Source organism: Trichomycterus rosablanca, chromosome 22, assembly GCF_030014385.1.
Source record: "Trichomycterus rosablanca isolate fTriRos1 chromosome 22, fTriRos1.hap1, whole genome shotgun sequence".
Taxonomy (NCBI): Eukaryota; Metazoa; Chordata; class Actinopteri; order Siluriformes; family Trichomycteridae; genus Trichomycterus; species Trichomycterus rosablanca.
In genome coordinates, this window is record NC_086009.1 from 19301450 (window position 1) to 19324344 (window position 22895).

Genomic DNA, 22895 nt, shown 5'->3' on the forward strand with positions numbered 1-22895 from the left:
CCACCAAAGCCCACAAAGTTTAGAATGCCATGGGCAAAACTGGCACTCAAAGCTTGGCAAAAGCTTCTTGTTGTTCACATGGAGGAAGAAAAAGCAAGAGCAGAAGTGTTTTTCTTCCATGGCAGCCTTAGCCAGTGGTAAAGGCAGTGGTAGCCTAGTGGGTAAGGCTTTGGGCTATTAACTGAAAGGCTGAGAGTTCGAATCCCAGCTCATGAACAAAACCCTCTCTGCTCCAGGGGAGCCGTACGATGGTTGACCCTGTGCTCTGACCGCAGCTTCCAAACAAGCTGGGATGTGCGAAGAAAGAATTTCATTGTACTGTACACGTGTATATGTACTGTATATATGACAAATAAAGGCATTCTATTCTATTCTAACCGATTGCTATCTAAACCGTACTTGACTGTGGATGGTGCCACCCATGTTCTTGCTCTGTAATAGTTCTCAAACTACATCTAACCTTCTAAACAAACTTCCTCAGAGCATAGGAGTACAGTTGGCTTTTAATTTGAGCTTGTACAGATGTTCAAACCCCTGTTCTGAAAAAGGTGGCACGGTGGCTCGGTGGGTAGCACTGTCGCCTCACAGCAAGAAGGTCCTGGGTTCAGTCCCTATTTGGGGCTGTTCGGGTCCTTTCTGTGTGGAGTTTGCATGTTCTCCCCTTGTCTGTGTGGGTTTCCTCCCACAGTCCAAAGACATGCAGTCAGGTTTGTTTAGAAGGTAAGATGGAGATACAAAAATGTCCATGATTGTGTTTGACATTAAACTTGTGAACTGATGGATCTTGTGTAACCAGTAATTACTAAATCCTAATAAAGTTCTAAAAAAACAAGACATTTTGTAAACTGAAATAAAAACAAGAATCTGATTTGTTTATTCTCTTGAACCTTTATTAACTAACTGACCAATGTAATAAACAAAAATATAAATTGTGAGGATACACCAACTTTGATTTTGATGCCTAGCTGCAAGACACTTCAAAAATAGTTCGGACAGGCAAAATAAGAGTAAAATAAGAGTTTATAGTTTATACTTAGACTGGTTCAAACATTACACAATAAGCAGGTGAACTGGTAACACTAAATTAATATAAAATATCTATCATTGTTTACTACTATGATAGATATTTTATATTAATTTAGTGTTACCAGTTCACCTTTCCTTTGTTTCCAGGTCCAAAGAAGAAAATCCAATTTGTCACCCATGCTGAGAAAAAAAATCATCCGGACTGTCGGATTTGTTTAAATTTTTTAATATAGACTTTCTACACCACCTAATAAATAATGTAACTTACTCTATGTGTAGATCTAATAGATGTTGTCATATTTTAAGGAAATAACCTAATAGATTTATGTTCCAGTCATTGAAAAAAAAGTTTTTATGAAACTGGTGGGATCCTAAGATCTATTATTAATCTAGCTTTTTTATTACATTAATAAAATAGTTGTTTTTTTGATCACTTCAGTTTATTTTATTTTCCCAAAGCCCTGCAGGACGTCTGTGCACTACATGTCTCTGGCAGGACTGTACATGGCACCCCATGCCACCTCTCATGTGTGTGTGTGTGTGTGTGTGTGTGTGGTGACATTTGTACCATCTCTCAGCTGCTCAATACCTCAGCGCTGCTCTGATCCTGGCTTACCATCTCATTATAGGAGCACTGCTCATAATGCAGCTCTCAATCACACACACACACAGAGGAAACACACAGGGACACAGGGAGAACATGCAAACTCCACACAGTAAAGACCCTGGCTGCTGGGAATCAAACCCATGCCCTTCTTGCTGTGAGGCGACAGCACTACCCACTGCACCACAGTTATATTTATTCACCATTATATTTTACTCTCATATGTTCAGAACCACTTCCAAAAAGATGAGTAGGTGACAAGGCTTGTGTTTTATAACCATAATCATATTTAAGAAGATCTTTTAGGTGTTGAAATCTTGTTGTTTTTAATTCTTAATTGTTTGGCGGTCTAGTAGTCCCAAAATACACGTGAGAAAATATGTATAAACTCTTAAAGTTCTTATTATTAGGTGGGGACTAACCTTAATTTAAAATTAAAAAGCAAAATCAAATGTGCTGGCATCCTGAAACCCACAGTAAAGCACTTATCTTTATGGTAAGTAAAGTACCAATGGCATAACTGCACAATATTGAGTACCTAAAGTGCGGTTTGGGACACAACCCAGGCTATCAATTTGTCCAACCCTCGTAAACTCGTACCGAGGCCCTGATTGCACTTGGTAAAAAATCATTTATGTCATTTATGACCTTCAGTTTCAGTAAAGTACGGTACAGTACAGCCTGCACCTAATCTGTCACCTTTATCCTTAAGTTGTGAGTAAAAACTATTGATTTCGGCTGCATATTCATATTTCATGATTTCATTTAAAACATTAAACCAAATAAATGACCAGAAATCTTTGTTGGACTCACCCAGTCAGCACTACTACAAAGTCCATGACGTTCCAGCCGTTGCGGAGATAGGAGCCCTTATGAAAGGCGAAACCCAGAGCCAGAATCTTAATGCCAGACTCGAAACAGAAGATGCCAATAAAATAAGGTTCAGTGTCATCCTGAAAAAGAAAGAATGAAAAGTGAACAAATGTTGACCGTACTGTTAGTAATGATGACGTATCCAGCAGGGAAACTGGGCAGTATTGTTTGGTATTTAATACTAGACTTTAATACTAGACAGCCTTAAATGCCACCAATGAATAAAACGACATTCTCAGCACATTCACACACACACACACACACACACACACACACACACACACACACACACACACACACACACACACACACACACACACACACACACACAGGACTTACCAGGCGCTCTGACATCGGCGTCTTGTCCCCATCGGGTAGATGCTGCTCTAGTGCCAGGACGATGCAGTTGGCAATGATGGTGGCCAAGATCATGTACTCAAACGGAGTGAGGAACACAGGTCAAGGAGAAAACCATTTACAAACTACAGAGAGGCATGAATATTAGTCAGAACAGGTTTTAAGATCATGAAGACATGCTTGAATTAAAAAATAATAATAATAATATAAAAAGATCACATGCAGGTGAATCATACAACCAGTGTTCAAGAGCAAACCTAATGTCCAATTTATGTACAATATTGCAAAATTTAAAGTGTATACGAAAAGAAATCACTGTTTAACTAAGTGTTTACAGTTATGGAAGATAGAAAGAAGCAATTAAGTCATTAAATCCACTGAACTAAATTAATGAAGAGCAAACTGTACTACACACGCACACACACATTGATGTGGGCATGCAGCAGGGTGACTGTCCATGTGTGTACCATGTTATCATCATCTCATTCATGGAGGGAAGAATCGTTCATACATTCATTCATATATTAAAAAAATAAACAATGACATGATAGTTTCAGTTAAGCTTCCCTTAATGCCCCAGATTGCACTGCGCCAACGAATCCCCTCAGCAAACCAATCCCATAGCCTTTATCTCAGATTATTCAATATACATTAACTGCATGTAGCAGATCTTATCCAGAGTGACTCCAAGAAGTGCTTTTCTCTTAACTAAAATTACATTTCTGGCATGATGTTAAATGAATGTATAAACAAATATCTAGACCCAGCCATGATTACATGCATCTGATTGCTACTGAAACTGTGTGTGTGTGTGTGTGTGGATTCAGCCCAGACTAGCCTCTATGTGTGATTGAAAGTGACATGCAGCTTTGGCTCCATACACACAAAGACTTGGGGGTGAATTTGCTGTGCATATCAAGAGCTACAGATACTTTGCTGAGACACTGTTTGCAAACATACACACACACACACACACACACACCAATACAGTAGCTGCCCAGAGGCTGGTCCAGAACTAGAAATTAAAAAATAACAAAGAATTAAAGGTTGAGGAGAACAGTTAGAATTATTTAGGTGTTTGAGGCTGGTTCCATTCCCAGGTGGAAAGGTCCGAGTCCTTTCTCTGTGGAGTTTGCATGTTCTCCCCGTGTCTGTGTGGGTTTCCTCCGGGTGCTCCGGTTTCCTCCCACAGTCCAAAGACGTCCAAGTGAGGTGAACTGGAGATACAAAATTGTCCATGACTGTGTTTGACATAAAAAAAAATTGAACTGATGAATCTTGTGTAAGTAGTAACTACCTGTCCTGTCATGAATGGCACCAAAGTGTGTCAAACATGACATTAAAATCCTAATAAATAAATAAAATATCCTCATCAGGGTCACTGTGGGTCCGATTCATTGGGCGAAAAGCGGGAACCACCCCGGACAAGTTGCCAGTCATTCGCAGGGCACACACAACACACACAGACACACACAGGACAATTTGGTTGCTCCCATTGACCTGACTGCATGTCTTTGGACTTATAAGAGGAAACCTACGTGGACACATGGAGAACATACAAACTCTACACAGAAAGGACCCTGGCTGGCCGGCCAAGGAATTGAACCCAGACCCTTCTTTCTATGAGGCCACACTGCTACACACTTCGCCACCATACTACGTAATACGTCTGCTTAAATCTTTCATCATTCAAAAGAAGTCGAATTAGTTTTATTTAACAGACTTCATGAGCTAGTTTCACCCAAATCCATGCTGAGTGATTCAGAAAGTGGCTGACCTGCGAAGCCCTTTCACTGAAATGTAAATATGGATTGATTTCCTCGTCTTGCTTTGAAGTCCCAAGACGTTTGCCGTTCTAATTCCATCACCACCGTTCTGAAGCAGCAAGCTGCATTATTAATGAATTCAACATACAGGCCCTGTGCTTTCAACACACTGCGCGATCTAATAATAATACACACTCCTTACTTTTTCCATTTCCTTGTTTTAATTGTGCGTTGAGTATTGCTAATGACGCTTCTCCATTTAGTATTTTGTCTGTAGCCTAGTGGTTAAGGTACTGGTCCAATCAGAAGGTTGCTGGTTCAAGCCTAAACACTTCCAGGTTGCCACTGTTGGGTCCTTAGATAATACACTGTCACAACTGTAAGTCGAATATAAGTCGGATAAATGAAAATCTAAATGTCTTAATAAATTTAGGCGTCTACCTAACGATTGGTCAGGGCAAATATACTAAACAGCTAAAAGTATTTGGACACCTGACCATGAGCTTGTCGGACATCCTATTTCAAATACAAATGCTATTACAACAGAATGACCTTTGTGAGATCTTTTCAGCTATTCTATGAGCATTTGTATGGCTGGGCACTCAGTTGATGTTCCAGTTCATTCCAAAGCTGTTCAGTGGGGCTGAGGTCTGGACTCCGTGCAGGTCACTGGAATTTCTTTGAAACAAGCTTTTCTTCATGTCTTTATAGATTAGAGCTTTCTAGAACAGGAAAGGGCCTTTCCTAAACTGTTACAGCAAAGTTGATAGCATATAATTTACTTTATACATGAAACAGAAGCCTTATCGGAAGAACGGCTGTTGCTATAGCCGAAAAGATCGCAAAGAGGTCACTCTGTTTTAATACCATTAGTTTTTTAATTAGAATGTCCAAAAAGCTCATAGTCAGGTGTCCAAATACTTTTGACCATATGGTGTGTATGTAAGAAAGTCAAATATAATGAAGATACAATCTTAATATACTTAATATCTCAATAAGAATCTTGCATGTGAGAATCCAGTAATGAAGAATGGAAATTCTGAAATTCTGACTAAAATCAGCAGCAAAATCTTGTGAAAAGCCTTCCCAGAAGAGTGCAGTCTGTTACTGCTGCAAAAAGGTGGGGTAAACGCAACTCCATATCAATGCTCATGGTTTTGGAAAGTGTTGTCCAAAAAACTCATAGTCAGGTGTCCACATACACTGACCTTGGTCATATGGTTTGTTCAAGCCTAACAAAAAGAAGAACCAGACCAGACCAAGGCTGTAATCACAATATATGTTGGAGGGGGAGAGTACCAACCCCCCCCCCCCCCCCCCCCCCTCCCAAGCTCATGGTCAGGTGTCCAAATACTTTTGGCCATATAGTGTGTATGTAAAAAAGTTAAATATAATAAAGATACAATCTTTATATACTATCTCAATATGAATCTTTAGCATGTAAGAATCCTGTAATGAAGAATGGACTAGAATTCTGGCTAAAATCATTACCTGCTATTATTTCAGCTGTAATTATGACTAACACGGAAAAGCTGAGCATTAGGAAAATATGACACATGGCTCATCAGGGAGATTAGCTTAAAATTTTTTGAAAAAAAAAAACATTACGAGACGTGAATAAACTACAATATACACATGATATGTTGCTGTTCTTTTTAACATGATCGTCAGTCACTCAGTCCAGCAGTAGATTTCGTTCCCTTGTGCCAGATTTAACCACCAAACATCTTTAATTACTGCAGCGGTGCAAACACACGAAACTCAGCAGTGCGAGGGCGCACGAGGGGCAGCAGATAAAGATCCGGCAGCGGTAGAACCAGCGGCATGTGACTTTAGGAACACGAGCCTGAAAAATCAGTTCATAACAGTCTCCAGCACTACTTCCTAAAAATAGCCCTCTCCTATGTCAGGATCGCAAACACACACACACACACACACACACTCGAGACATCCACAAGAGCTAAATAATTCACAAGAGCGCAGGGCAGAGAGAGACGAAAAAATATGAAAATGTGAAGAGAAACAGATGAAGGAAAAGTGAGAAAGAATTAAACAGCATTTTATTTAATACACACTCTCCGGATTGTTTGAATACATGGGTTGACACACACACACACACACACACTAAGCTGTGCTACCCTTGATGCTCAGTCTGCAGTACTTCTACCTCACCTTTCCTGAAGAGTGGAGTCTGTTACTGCTGCAAGGGGTGGGGGGTAAATGCAACTCTATATCAATGTCCATAGTTTTGGAAAGTGTTGTCCAACAAACTCATAGTCAGGTGTCTGCATACTTTTGGCTTTTTTGATTTGTTCAAGCCTAACACGAAGAAGAACCAAACCAGACCTAGGCTGTAATCACAATCGGAGGGGGAGAGTACTCGCCCCCCCTAATATTCAGATATACTTAGAGACCCCCCCCTTCAAATTCTGATCTAAAAAATAGCTTTGCGTAATGTTCAGATCCATCAGTGTGTAAGGAAGGACCACCCACCCCTACCCCCAGTTGATTTGGTGCCACCCCAATATTCAATTCATGGATACAACCTTAATGGCCACCTCCAGGTCACAATCATGATCAGATTTCGTACTGCTCCTTCAACACCCTGTCCCGTAAATGTGACCTATTTCACACTTCTGCCTTCATCGTGTTTTCACACAGATTATTTGTGTGTGTGTGTGTGTGTGTGTGTGTGTGTGTGTTTCTATTATCTGTCTGCTGTTAGTCAGCTCGGCTGACTATGTGAGCTCAGCTGGCGCTTCTCGTCACCCAGTGGAGTAAAGCTCCCGGGGGTCACCGGTTTACATCCGCCTCCTGTTTCTTCTCCTCTACATCGTACTGCATGTTTACTAACCAGTCGTGGGTTCATCACCCCAATCTAACGTATGTGCAGCGCGCTAATGCGTTTCTACAGTTCTGATCTGCATCTACAAGCATGCAGGTGAACAGTATAACATCACACATATACTGAAAACAAAATAAGTCATACATAATGCACATGACCTGAAAGATGTATAGATTCTTCATGAGGTTTTGCATGCCTGCTGCAATATAGGAAAAATGTTAAAGCAATTATTTATTTATTAGGATTTTACTGTCATGTTTTACTCTTTGGTTACATTCATGACAGAACAGGTAGCTACTCATTACACAAGATTCATCATTTCACACGTTGTCATGGACAATTTTGTATCTCAAATGAACCTGACTGCATGTCTTTGGACTGTGGGAGGAAACCGGAGCTCCGGGAGGAAACCCACACAGACACGGGGGGAACATGCAAACTCCACACTGAAAGGACCCTGACCGCCCCACCTGGGAATCAAACCCAGGACCTTCTTGCTGTGAGGTGACAGTGCTACCCACTGAGCCACTGTGCTGCCCGTTAAAGCAATTAGCACCAGGTCTTAATTTACATTACTGGTGCATTACTCCGCATAAAGGGCGACCTCGAAAACCAGTATTGAATTCCTGTGACCCCTTAGACAGCACTGCAACAAATATTAGGAAGCTTCTTTAATAATAATAACCTCATGGGCTCAGGAATAGTTCTAAAAACGTTTGAAGCCATTTTAAAACATTATCACACATTTATTTAGTCCCTCATGACAAAACACATTAAGAACGAAACTCTGAGTGGAAGTGAAACACAAATCACTGGAGCAGGGCAGCACCAACACTTACTGTTGGGTTATAATTATTATTACTGTTATTATTATTGCCTGGATAGTTCTTTTTAACTGCCCGCTGCACTGTGCTGCATTAGAATATGACGCTAAGAGAAGAAGATGCCGTCGAGAAGATGCTCAATCATTTCAATGTTATTTTTAGGCTCATAAATAGAACTCCAGTACAGGAGATCGGACTGGAACGGAAGCAGTAGAAGGATGGGGAGTCAGAACCGGGCACGTGCCAATATTCTGCTGTACGACGTATAATCGGCTAAAACAGTCAATCGAGCCAACAGTTAAATTTAGCTTGATGACCTAACACGATCTGACTAGTAAGCTGTCTTGCTGGCTGCATTCGGATACCTGGGTTTCTAGGGGCCGAGCTCTGTTAGTTTGCTTTTCCACACACAGGCTAAGGTTATACTGTATATACACACATAAAAGAAATGTAATCTGAGAGGATGGTGAGCAATTACAAGTGAATAAATTTGATGCCAAGTAAATTTTCTGTCTAGTAAACATGTCATTTATCTGTAAGCCGCAACGCAATAATAATAACAATAACAATAATAATAATAATAATAATAATAATAATAATAATAATAATAATAATAATAATAATAATAATAATAATAATATACAGTACAACTGCAAAGTGGGCGGCACGGTGGCTCAGTGGGTAGCACTGTCGCCTCACAGCAAGAAGGTCCTGGGATCGATCCCCAAGTGAGGTGGTCTGGATCCTTTCTGTGCGGAGTTTGCATGTTCTCCCCACAGGGAGGATTTCCTCCCACAGTCCAAAAACATGCAGTCAGGTTAATTGGAGACACTGAATTGCCCTATAAGAGAATGTGTGTGTGTGTGTCTGCCCTGCGATGGACTGGGGTCCCGTCCAGGGTGTTACTGTGTGCCTTGCGCCCATTGAAAAAGCTGGGATAGGCTCCAGCACCCCCCGTGACCCTAACTGGATAAGCGGATAAGAAAATGAGTGAATGAATGAACAACTGCAAAGTTAGCCAAAAAGGTAGTCAGGTGATTGGAGTGCGGCAGATAGAAGGTTTTCTGGATCTACACAGCTTTCTAGTCCAAACTCAAACCATCAATTTGAGTAAAGGTGCAGTAATACCACTCCGCCTTGCCTAAACATTTCTACTTGTTCCTGCCCCCCCTGGCTTTTTCATAGTCGACAATGCATCAGTGATAGAAGGACACATATTTGTGTACGCACTATTTACAGAGGAACAATACACCTGTTGTGGTTCATGGTACAGAGAACTATAAGTCCATTGTCTGTTTTGAATAACCTAGCCATAAAGCACAACTACAATCAAGCTAGTGGGTTAAACATTATGCTCCACTTGACTTTGACTTTGCAAGCCAATATCATCAAACTTGGTTTCAGGAAAAACATGCAGTTTATCATACAAAGTAAATGAGTCTGTGCTTCATATAACAGTGTGGAACTTTTACACAATATTACTCAAGGTTTCAACAATAGTTCAGCCAAACAGGCCATTTATAGAAGCTTTATTTGGGGTGTAAAGTGTAGGATCTCAGTGTAGAGTCTCATTAAATAAGATCAACAAAGGCTCATATGCATAGACTGTGTGCTGATCAAAACAAATAAGAAAAGACTGTCATGGAATAATTGTAGCAACACCCTAAACACCTACACCTTGTTCAGTAAAGAATATGACAGACAGTGAAATGGAGAAAATTCAGCATTGTTGCCACCCTCTTTAGGAGTTAGTACCCTGCAAAGATAACACCATGTGCACAAGCTGTAATGCTAAACAAACAAAAAAGCCAAATAATCCAAAGAAAAATACCTACAGAAATCTCTATAACCTACAAAAGTAGATGTTTGTGTGTCACTACAAAAAGAGACATTATAAAATAAAACCACATCTTCCCAAAAACACTGATGCACATTTTAGATTTGCAAAAGACCACGTGGATCCTCCAGAACATTTTGGGCATAAAATCTGCAAAAACTAAATGTGGGATATATATAATATATGTGTGTATATATTGGGGTCACTGCAGTGGATTTGGTCCACATACCAGACTTGGCACAGCAGTTTTTTTTACGCTGGATGCCCTTCCTGACACAACCCTCCTGTTTGTATCCGGGCTTGTGACTGGCACTGAGAACGCACTGACCCAATGGTTAATGTCCCACCCCTCCCTGGACATTAGCCAGTCATGTCCATGCTGACGCCTAACTGACCAGTAGCACTGCTGATCCCAGCGTTAGAAGACTAGCATACTTTAAGGCTGTGCCACGTGAGTGCTCCCAAAGTAACTATCAATACCAAATCTTTATTCATGCTGCAAAGCATGGCGCAGGAAGCATCAAGGCTTGGGGCTGCTTAGAGCCTGGGGTGTTTAAAGCCCATTTTAATCATTTAGGAAACAATACAGTATATTCAACATTTCATCAAGCGATTTTAAAGGTGGATGTGAGTGTACCAGCTCATAATACTAAGCTTCATAGAATATTAGTATAAATACAAGTGAAACACGCCCCCTAAAACCCCACACACATCAGTCAACACAAAAATGGCTTTAAAAGATACAAATGTGTGTTTTATCTGGACTGTATTTAAGCTGAGAGGTTTTAGAATGGCCTGAAGAAGCCGTTCATGCAAGACGTCCAACAATGTTCTAAACTTTCTCCTCGGTCATGCAGGTCTGATCACGTTTCACATACAGCAGTCATGCAGAGAACACACACCAAACATCTAACATATCCAAGGAAGCCAGAGTCACTCAAAGCGCCAAAGAAAGAGGGAGAAGAGGAACCAGAAGGAATAATTAAATAATTAAAATGCAGATAAATGTAGCTCACGACTTTTTCGTAGACGAATATACACTACAAAGCCTCCCGAGCGTCTCTCGTCTCCCTCTGGTGTTCACATTTTCTTTAGATTTCTCTGATCGTTTTCTAATTTTTGTCTATTTTTTTTTCTTTCACCGGCTTTGTTCTTTCCTCACAGCGCTTACTAAACGACTATATTCAGCGCACATCGGTCTGTGGTCTGTTTGGCTGAAGCTTTTCTCTGATGTGCAGATGGGATGATTAACCAAGTGGTTTCTGGACGTCACATCAAAAAGCCTACAGAGGCACATCTGAGGTCCTGCAATTAATGAACGCTCATAAAAGTGTTTTGTTTAAAGAACAACTCTGGTTTACAAAGAAGGTTTCTGAATTGATTCCGGCACCAGACGCTTTATTACTGTAATGGACACTTTATTTGTAGTTTTTTATTCATATTTAACTATATTTTGAAGTGTAAGTGTTGTACTTTTGATATATTTTACCTTAATTAAGCATAAGTGCGTAAGTGCAGTTTGTTTTGCCTTTATATAATTTACCTATTTAAGCATCAGGCTCATCTCATTGTATGGTGACAATAAAGATATCATATCATATCTTATCTTTACATCATACAAGACATGTTAGAGAGGGCAGAACAGTGAAATTTTATAGGGATTGGTGGATGCTATCATTCATTCATTCATTCATTGTCTGTTTTACCACTGCTGTGTCCAATTCGGGGTTGTGTTGGGTCTGATTCACTGGGCAAAAGTCAAGAAATACCCTGGAAAGGTTGCCAGTTCTTTACAGGGCAAACACACACACACACACACACACTTATCTAGGAGGACTTTTAGTATCTCCAATTTACCGGACTGTGTGTCTTTGGACTGTGGGCGGAAACCGAAGCAACCAGAGAAAACCCACACCTACACAGGGAGAACATGCAAACTCTACACAGAAAGGACCCGTTCCCACCTGCTTCACCTGGAAACCGAACCCAGGACCTTCTAGCTGTGAGGTGCCATCCAGACGCCACCTCCAAACAAACCACCCAGTGTAAAAACATACTGTCTTCAGAATTATTGAAGCTTATAGAGAAACAGTTTTGCCAACATTGTAAACCTGACTAGTAAAACTCAATAAAAGCACGGAGCAGCTTCGTTACCACCAACATAACTGAAATAAATAAAGTCATTGCAATGAATCATTATACAAAGCACATCTGACATGAACATGTAAGTTTCCTCGGTAGAAAAATCATCATTCAACATGCTTTACTAGTGAATAAAAATCTTTCTGCTCAGCTATATTTATGGATTTTGTGCTGCCTTAATTTGTCACTGAGTTTAAAGAAAGACGTGAACATCAGTGCACTCAGCCACGATGCACAAACCAAAGATTCAGGGGTTGCTTGTACCAAAGTTCTGAACCATACCAGTCTTAACCCATGACCCTGTCACTGGTTTGCCACTGTTCCTTCCTTGGATCACTTTTGATAGATACTGACCACTGCAGACCGATAACACCCCACAAGAGCTGCAGTTTTGGAGATGCTCTGACCCACTCGTCTATCCATCACAATTTGGCCCTCATCAAACTCGCTCAGATCCTCACGCTCGCCCATTTTTCCTGCTTCTAACATCAACTTTGAGGATAAAATGTTTATTGAAATTAAATCATTATTTTTGGACCTTTAACATCAGATGCGTCTGTTATAATGCAAATGAAAGACCTGCGAGTTAACCCATAACCAAAGTTAATAGTCTATTAAAGCTCTTTGTAGATTATTGATTATGTTGAATGCCTGCCACACACACACACACACACACACACACACACACAAGCACATGCACACACCCCACTGGGATATTTTTTAAAGTGAACTGGCCATCTCTAACCACTCAAAGAAACCCACTTGGCTTTTCCACTTGAATGACAAGCCTCAAAAGATCACACAGACCACATTTTATAAAACACGCCCATTACTCACATCTCACTCAGTTATAAGATATTACTGTGGATTTCTATGGAAAACATATTGCATTATGGGAAATGTTCTCTAGAACTATAAAGAAGTCCAGAGGAAGAACTACGAATGCAAGCCACATCTTATCATCTGTATTTCAGTGCCTACCAATCTGCCTACCTACCCCATAAAATACCCACCAGACTACCAGCTACAATCTATTCAGCATCTAGTACATGTTGAAACATGAATCAGACCTGTCCGTCATTCACAACAGTGCCCAAGTGTTGTGATTCCCACCCACTCACCCACCACTCATACCCACACTCGAACCCACACTCATACCCACACTTATACCCACCTGTCAATTCTGCATCAAACTGCTCACCATAGGCAGTAATCAAACTGCTTTGTCTTTTAAAACGATGCCACAACAAGTGTTAATAATGCACCAACACAAATATTAATTCATCCATTTATACATATGTGTCATTCTGACCAGACAGACTGAGCTGACTGATCATGAACTGCATTATATATAGACCCAACAAGAATCCGGAGCACCCGGCGGAAACCCAGACAGACACAGGAAGAGCATACAAACTCCACACAGAAAGGACCCAATCCCAGGTGCCCGCTTCACCTGGAAATTGAACCCAGGACCTTCTAGCTATGAGGTGACGGTGCTACTCACCAAGCCACAGTGACAACCAGACGCTATCATAAGAAAGATGAAATACGCCACCTCTAAACAAACCACCCAGTGTAAAAAAAAATACTGTATTCTGAATTATTGGAGCTCATGGAGAAACAGTTTTGCCAACATTGTAAATCTGATTAGTCAAACCAACATAACTCAGATATCAGTACTTGCGTTTCGAATGACATTTTTATATTTGTAGTTATTTGATTACTTCTAGACAAACAGATTAGATAGGAGTACCACATTTGGCAAAATCTCTCATTCAGTTCCAGTTTATGCAACTTGCAACGTCTCGCTGTTCTTGTCTATTTGATAAAGAAGCGGATTTTTACTGCAAACCTAAACATCATGAAGGTAATATAATTTACTCTGCTGTCTGAATGAGGACAGGGATGATGGTACGGTTTATCAGATTAGAGTGAAATCAACTCCGTTACAGATATTTGGCATCGTCAGAATTGTTTTTAATGATTAAATAAAAGCCATAGATTGGAAATGATTCTCATTGAACGACATCGTCATCACGAGGGAGGTCTGGGGATGTCAGCTGCCACTTTTGACTGGGACTGTTCCTACAACATCCCAGAAATGCTGGGTTGAGATTTTCTAAAACCTATGCTATAAGCTACAGCAGGAGTGGTACCTTGATGGGGATGAATGGACATGATGCTACACTGGACTAACTGGGAGGCTGTTTAAGGTTGTCATTACTTGCCCTAGACAATAAGTTTGAGAAAGAAATTTAAAATGATCCACCTATCACATCTTACATATTACATTTAGTCTCTAGCTCTGTTTGATTACTTTTGTTAAAAGGGCAGTGGTAGTCCAGCAGTAAAGGTACTGGACTAGTTATTGGAAGGTTGCTGGTTCAAGACACACATCTGCCAAGCTGCCACTGTTGGGCCCTTGAGCTTTGATTGTATTCAGCTCAACTGTAAGACGCTTTAAATAAAAGCATCATAGCTAAATGCTGTAAATGAGATGTAATGTGCAAACACCTTTCATTATAGGGCAGTTTTAGCCTAGTGGTTGAGGTACTGGACTAGTAATCAAAAGGTCGCTGGTTCAAGCCCCAGCACTGCCAGGTTGCCACTCTTGGGCCCTTGAGCAAGGCCCTTAACCATCAATTACTCAGACTGTATACTGTAGTTGTAATGTAAGTCGCTTTGGATAAAAGGTGTCTGCTAAATATTGGGCAGTGGTAGCTCAGCGGTTAAGGTAGTGGCCTAGTAATCAGAAGATCACTGGTTCAAGCCCCACCACTGCCAGGTTGCCACTGTTGGGCCCTTGAGCAAGGCTCTTAACCCTCAATTGCTCAGACTGTATATTGTAATTGTAATGTAAGTCGCATTGGATAAAAGGCGTCTGCTAAATGCCGAAAATGTAAATGTTTTCCATGCAGGTACACACACATCTGTGCTATAAGCCAAAGCAGCAGTGGGAGCACTGGACTAGCTGGGAGGCTGTTTAAAGTTGTCTTTACTTGCACTCAATTTAGAAAATAAATTTTAAATGATCCACCCATCACTTATTATATATTATAGCATATATCGATATATCGATCAGCAAGTTCACAAATTAAATGAAAAGATGAAAATCTAGATATGGGCAAGCATGTTAGAAAATAAATCAAACACAGCATTAGGATAACCTGACTCTCCTTCAGAAACATCGTCCCCACACACACTCACACACACATTATGTTCCTATTCCTCCTGAAGCCCTTGGATAAAAGAAAGGGAAAGGAAATGGTGGCTGCAGTTTCCCCTCCTCCCTCTTTCTTTCGAGTGAGGCCGACCTGAGTAACAGATTGCACATGCTGACATCAGCAAGGCAGCACAAGCCACAGTGCCTCTCGCCACCAGAGCTGCTCGCTTCAGTGCGCACGTTAACACACACACACACACACTGGGTACAAAACACACAGACACATGTATGCACAACTATGTACAAGCCCATAAGCTAATGTTTAGCCATTAGGAGTTCCTTTATATGTATAAGAAACTGTTAATACAAATGTGTGCCCAAGTTGGCTGAGTGCAAACCACCAAAGCCAGGACCTAGAAGATGTCTGGGGTGGGATGGCACAAGTACATACACCAACACACATACAAGCACAATTTATCTAGTAATAAACCCAGTATAAAACTGACTGGAAACCATGCTAACTTAAAGGCCAGTTTCTTGCACCCAGTTCTATTCATTTTTGGATATGCAGTAGCTGATTTACTATATAACTGATACAGGTTAATCCAAATTAACTACACTGTAATGGTGCCACAAAGGTTCAGAAGAGTGATGCTACAATTGCAATCAATTGTCATTGATGTTTTTGACTGGAAACCATGCAGACATAAACAAAATGTGCAAAACTTCTTACATATAGTGGCTGGAGGCAAAGTTTAAACAAGCCTTAAACATCCACTGTAACAGTGTTTTGATTTCTGCAAAACATTTTAAACCATCATGTTGTTGGCACAATGAATTACCAATTTTTCCAAACATAATTGAGACACGGTGGCAAATGAAAACCAAGAACACTAATGGTTTTCAGTGGAATCGTTCCATTAGGTTTTATTCATTCTGGATGTGCATTCTGAAGTGCTTTACTCTTTACCCAGTGTGGCTGATCTTCTGCCACAGAATCACTGTGTTGGTTTGCCAAAAAACTCACAGTTTATACTAATTAAGAATCAAGGTATAATAAAATATAGTCAACCAATCACAGGGCACTTTGCAAATCCATTTAATTATGAGCAATTAAAATAGCTAATCCACCTTCTCCATGCTAGCACTGAAAGATGCCAAATTTCCCAGACAGTAACCATCACAGAAACATTTATGTTGCACTGTGGCCCTCACTGTGCCAGCTTGTGCCCATGTGACTTCATACAGTGCTTGAAATATCCCCAATAAAGCAATTATATAAAGAAATAATCATTCAGTTCTTTGTAGCTGAAGAAACACACTTAGAGAGAGGAAGTTTAGGGAACACAGTGTTTTCTTCCTTCAGTAAGGGTGTGAGATCTTGTGGAGGTTTTCAAACCAATCAAATGTCATTCTATTTTTGGGAAAATAGAGACCAAAAACAGTGACCAAGCACTTCTTAAACACATTAAATCGGACATGCTTGTGCATGGTTGATATTTTTACAGCATTTTAGCAAATTCTTGCATCCAAGGCGGCTTACAATTGCAACCGAATACAATGCAAGCAATTGAGGATCAAGGGTCTTACTAAGGGGTCCAACAGGGCAAACTGGCAGTGGTGGGAATTAAACCAGTGACCTGGTTAACTGATAAGACCAGAATTGTCACCAGAAATACCACTGCCCTATGTAGATGATATGAACAGACCCTTTGTGAATTAGATTGGACACCCTTATTTTCACAGCACACAGAACTTTAATATATAAAAATCGCTTATAAAGGGACATGATTCACTCATTCTTTGTGGCACCATCAAAAACTATTTAAGGCCTTTTAAGGTCATTTAAGAAAATATTCTTTAGGGAAACAAGAAGCATTTTCTGTAGCATTGGCATAAAGAACAATTTCTGGCAAATTCATTTTAGGCTATTCTATAGATCCAGTCAGAACTGGGTGCAGCATACTGGTTGTTGGCATCTACTGCTATATGAATCATATCTGTTGGTGACCTCAGCAATTTCCTACCCAGGTAGGCATGATGATGCTTTCAGCTGGGAGCCGGACATCGTGATTTAGGTGTGTGGGGTGGATTTTAAAGGATATGGCCACTCGGTGATCTTTTTGGCGTATTTTCTCACAAAGTTGTCCTCGCTAAAGATGAACAGGGACCGGTTGACGGTGAAGCAGTTCTGTCGCACCGGGATGGGGTTGTAAAGAGCCATCGTGCGCGCTCGCTGGGCCATGGACTGCTTGTACACGCGCTGCGCGCCCGGCGGGCCGCCCTGCCTGCTGGCGCCGCGCACCGCGCCACCCTGCCCGTGCGCATGCGCCGCTGAAACGCTACCTCCACCGCCGCCGCCGCCACCACCACCGTACCTGGACGGCGCCTCGTCTGTAAACCGAGCCATTCTGCTGCACGCCAGTCTTCGCCAAGCGGGAGGGAAGAAGGGGGCGAAGGCTTAGCGCGACCACCACACCACATTACATCCCACACATCACATCACCGAGGCGCACAGAGTTACGCATGCGGGGTTATGTGTGGAGTAAAAAATTAAAGATAAAAAAAAAGGAATCCGTGCGCTCTGATATGACTCTATATCTTCAAGCGTCCAAAAAAATAAAGACGGGTAATGTTCGTTCACACTCGTCGATTCAGAAATGGTCAGTCCTCACCTCATTCTTTGCGGCCCAGCATCTCGAAACGCATTCCTCCTAATCGATCCTTCATATATGCTGTGTTTCCATTGCAACGATTCTCCAGAATGTCCAAAACTTACCCCCTGTGCGCTTTTCCTTTCCAGTCAGTGAAAATGTGTCATAGACTCGTCAAAGCATTTTGGAACAAATTCAGAAAATCTGAAGAATAAAATAAGATAAAATAAAATAAATAAATAAAAAAATTACAGTCACTGGCTTTGCGTTCCTGTTTTCTCATCTGTGCATTTTGCCCAAATCCAATCCAGTGCGCTGTTTTTTTTTCTTGGTGGAAAAAAAAATCGATTTATTTATTTATTTCGAAACATCCGCAATATTCTGTACTGTGTAGCGATGCTCATTTTGCCTTCTCGCTCTGCAGACGAGCAGTCCTTCGGGCCTCCAGCAATAAACTGGCAATTTTCGCAAAGCTTGACGAAAGACAAAAGCAAATAATCGATTATTCGATTGGTTTTCTCACAGATAAGGTGTCATCCTTGACGCGCAAGCCGTACTCTTGCTCTGCCGTGCCACGGGTGTTATAAAATCCAACGAATGGAAAGAAACTCGGTGATTTTAGGACGACGGCGACCGGCCGCCCGGAGTGTCTCACGGTCCGCTCGGCCGAAGGACGTGCACATGATTTCCCCCCCTGTCTCCGCTCACCGGAGCGCCGCGCGTCCTTCAGCTCGTCTCGGGCTCTCTCTTCTCCTCCAACCCTCGATCCTCTCCGGTAGGAAAAAAAAAGGGGAGTGGGAGGAGGTGACGGTTTAAGAGGAAGGTGGGGGCGGGTTGGGTTCGCGTTCTCGATCTGGGAAAAAAAAGAAAGAAAAGAAAAAAAGGACCCAGCACGATATATCGACTTCGATCAGCTATAACGAGAAAGTGATCGATTTATCGCAGGACGAGATGCGCGCACCTGCCCAAATCAGTGCGCGTCCACACTGCAGCGCGTCTCCGCCTTCTGTTTAACCCGCGGTACTGCTGTGGCTCCCAGCAAACTGCAGGTCTGTGCACATTATAGTGCACACGGTCCACCTGCAGCTCATCTCGTGAACATACAGCAGGTCTCAGCTTCTTGGAATAGTGATTTTAGTTTCTGTCTCTGGTCAGAAGAGAATCGACAAACTATTTTTAAGCACCACAGATATTTTGGATATTTTCCTTCAGCACCGGACAGCTCCCGTCCCCTCCATCGGTCACGACTGATTTCTTTAGGTACAGTTCGTGCAACAGTGGTACAATAGTGAGTTACCAACTAAAAGGTTGTGGACTCGATTCCCATCTATGCCTTACAGCCACTGTTGAGCTCTTAAGCAAGGCACTCTTGGCTTCAGACACTCTCACCCCAGCTGCCAAATAAGCTGGCATATTTGGTAAAAGCACTGTATATATACATGTACATTTACATTTTTGGCATTTAGCAGACGTCTTTATCAAAAGCGACTTACAGTACTGTTAGTTCAGGACCTTGCTCAAGGGTCCAACAGCAGCAGCCTGGCAGTGGTGGGGCTTGAACCAGCGACCTTCTGATTACTAGTCCAGTACCTTAACCGCTAAGCTACAACTGCCCTTATATATGCATGCACACACATACAAGACAAATATTATGTGTTGATATATAATCCAATGCAAAAATACATAGCTTTTTTTATTTGCAAATTAAAATTCTCTATATAAACATGTTTAGTTTCACAGTTTTTCATTTAAATGTCTAGATCATTCATACATACAGTACATAAACCATTTAAATATATCACATTCTGTGACTTTTAAATTCATGTTAATGTGGCATATTTAATCATATTTAATTTTATCAATAGCCATTAGAATTAAAGACCACAGGGCAAATATTCACTGGTTAATAACACTGGTTAATATTCAAGTGTTTTTACTATTTTATAAACTATAATATAATTACGGGCAGCACGATGGCTCGGTGACCCTGGGTTTAATTCCCATGTCCAAAGACAAGAAGTCAGGTAAACTGGAGCTACTAAAATTGTCCTTGGTGTGTGTGTGTGTGTGTGTTTGCCCTGTGGTGGACTGGTGACCTGTCTGGGGTGTTTCCTACCCTTTGACCAGTGAGTCAAACCCACAGGATAAAACGAATGTTGGTAAAACAGACAATGAATGAATTATGTAAATATACTCATTAATGTATATAACTGCCAGGTTTATATCATTTAGTTAGAGCTTTAAATAAAGTTTTGGAATACACACACACACACACACACACACACACACACACACACACACTGACACAAAATCCTAAAAGTTTACATTTTGTGGAAGGTTTGCAAACAGTCACTCAGTTTTTCAGCACAGTCCTATAGAAGGCATTTCCGGCACCTATAGGTATTCATTATTAAATTACTGGCTGTAATGAAATGTGGACACATTTAGCAAAAACAGGGTTTCAGTCAGCATAGATTTTTTGGATACTGGCTGTCATTATTCATGTGGTGAAACTGACAGACTGGAAGGTAGAGCACAGAGTAATTAAAGCTTCCTCTAAAAAAATCAGTAGCTGCATCCCCAGTGTCCCACCATATGGGGCGATCCATCATAAAACACAATTCCTGAAAAAAACCCGTATCTTATGTAATTTTCCATTATACTGGAAGCTTTGTCTAAACACTTCTCCAGTAGCAGCATAAATACAGCTACACTATAAATGCAAAAAGTATAAGGACACTCTCTCACTAAATAAATAAACATTTATAAATAAACACTTTCTACATTTCCTTGTTAGGAGTGTATTTAAATTCTTCTTGTCTATGGGAGAGATGTAAAGAGCACATTTGCAGGGGACAGTTGTGGCCTAGTGGTTAAGGTACTGGACTAGTAATCGAAAGGTCGCTGGTTCAAGCCCCACTACTGCCAGGTTGTCACTGTTGGGCCCTTGAGCATGGCCCTTAACCATCGATTGCTCAGACAGCACACTGTCACAGTACTGTAAGTCGTAGGAATGATAATCAAATCTAGTGCTGGATTTCATTTCTATATTTTAATCAGTATTAGATTTTCTAACTGTCTGAGTATAAGGGCTATATTGGGGTAGGGTGTGTCTGAATATGTGCATGTAAGTGCATGTGTGTGTGTGTGAGAGAGAGTTTGGAAGGGTGTGGTGTGCAGGCATGCTGAAGTGTGATGATCTGTGAAATTATCTCCTGCCCTTGCAAATGAAAAAGCTTGAGCAGGAGCGGACTGGAGTTCCATACAGTGGCCTAAATTCATTAATCAAACCCCTGTGGACGAGGGACGAGTCACGCAACGAAAACACACGTACACACTCAGATTTTCACTGTAAAAGCACTTTATTAGGTACATCTATCTGGACTGTACATTTATTTATTAATTATAATTACTTTATAAGCTACACCTCCTGTATCACGACTGTGGGCAGTTTATAGCAGCTAATTCACCTTCTGCAAACCACAGTAACAAGTGTAAACACACACACACACACACACACATGCTGCACATGTGAAAAATTCCAGACACACATTTACTGGAGCTGATGTTCAAATCCAGATTGCAAAGATACCCGCCCGGCACTATGACACTCTGCATCCACACTCTGCCAACCCTTCTGCCCTGATATAATAACATTCCAACTATTTTAATCTTCTTGCCATGGAACACGATGATTGAACATGAACACTACAGGCTAAAAAATGTGAACCTTCAGACTAATGACTCCTCCAAAGTCAGATATTTTAATTAAGGAACGTGGCTTTAGGCGGCCTGTACAAAAGCCGAACAATCGTTAATATAACAAGTTGTTTACAGATTGACAAATAACACTGGACCAGTCGTGCTAATTGAAGGAAACAACAATGAGTACAATCATTGTACCACCAAGATGTTCCAAGGTGTTTCTACTTTTGGAGGATTTGAGATGCCTGTGCAGAATGCAGGGCCGAGAAGAGGAGGGCTGTGCACATGTCAGAAGAGGCGTGTACAGTGGTGTGCTCTCCTCGGATGCAATCTGGTATGGTGGGAGGAAAAAAAATGGACTGTGGGAGGAAACCGGAGCTCCCGGAGGAAACCCGGACATGGGGAGAACATGCAAACTCCACAAAGAAGGGACCGCCCCACCTGGGAATGGAACTCAGGACCTTCTTGCTGTGAGGCGACAGTGCTACCCACTGAGCCACCGTGCCATCCTTATACTTGTATTAGGCAATAAAGTGAGTTTAATAGCTAATTATTTGAATTGTTATGTGAGTTACAGGCATACAAAAATGGTGCTACCAATTATGTCCGTATATAAATGTTTAATAGAACTAAGGTCACAATTTCTGTCCCAGAAGCACAGGGTGCATCATCTAAAGTAGGTAGCACACTCAAGCTCTCTGTTCTGTTGTGTGTTGAACCTTGTCACACAACTGGATCCCAGCAGGCAGTCACTCCAGGATGCCAGATCCTCTCTGTTGCTGCAGATCTCAACCCCCCCTCCATCAGCACATCATTAAAGCCAGCCACACTAATCTAACACCAGAAGCACACAGCATGCACTTTACAGTGAGAAGGACCTGATCTTTCACTCTTAATGATCACATCGCTATGAAATTAATTAACTCTATTAATAAAGCTGCACAAAAGCAATAACATACAAACATACAAAGTACTTTTGTTGAAGAACATACACATAGCATTTCACTGCCCTGTTGTTCTGCAGCAGCTAAACTCAATGAATCGTGAAGATAAATAATTTATAGTCAACAAACACACTAAATACTGCATTAACCCA

General features: G+C 41.2%; 1 protein-coding gene across 15 annotated transcripts in view; it reads right to left on the bottom strand.

The window, feature by feature from the left end:
- cacna1aa (calcium channel, voltage-dependent, P/Q type, alpha 1A subunit, a) overlaps positions 1-18891 on the bottom strand; it is a 94316-nt gene extending 75425 nt beyond the window's left edge. For all 15 annotated transcript variants that reach the window (XM_062984892.1, XM_062984893.1, XM_062984887.1 and 12 more), the window contains exons 1-3: positions 17546-18891; positions 2843-2948; positions 2444-2583 (exon numbers count right to left, since the gene is read on the bottom strand). In XM_062984892.1, coding sequence (XP_062840962.1) covers positions 2444-2583; positions 2843-2948; positions 17546-17850 — 551 coding nt within the window. In that variant the 5' untranslated portion in view covers positions 17851-18891. The remainder of the gene's footprint in view (positions 1-2443; positions 2584-2842; positions 2949-17545) is intronic.
- Positions 18892-22895: the final 4004 nt, after the last annotated feature.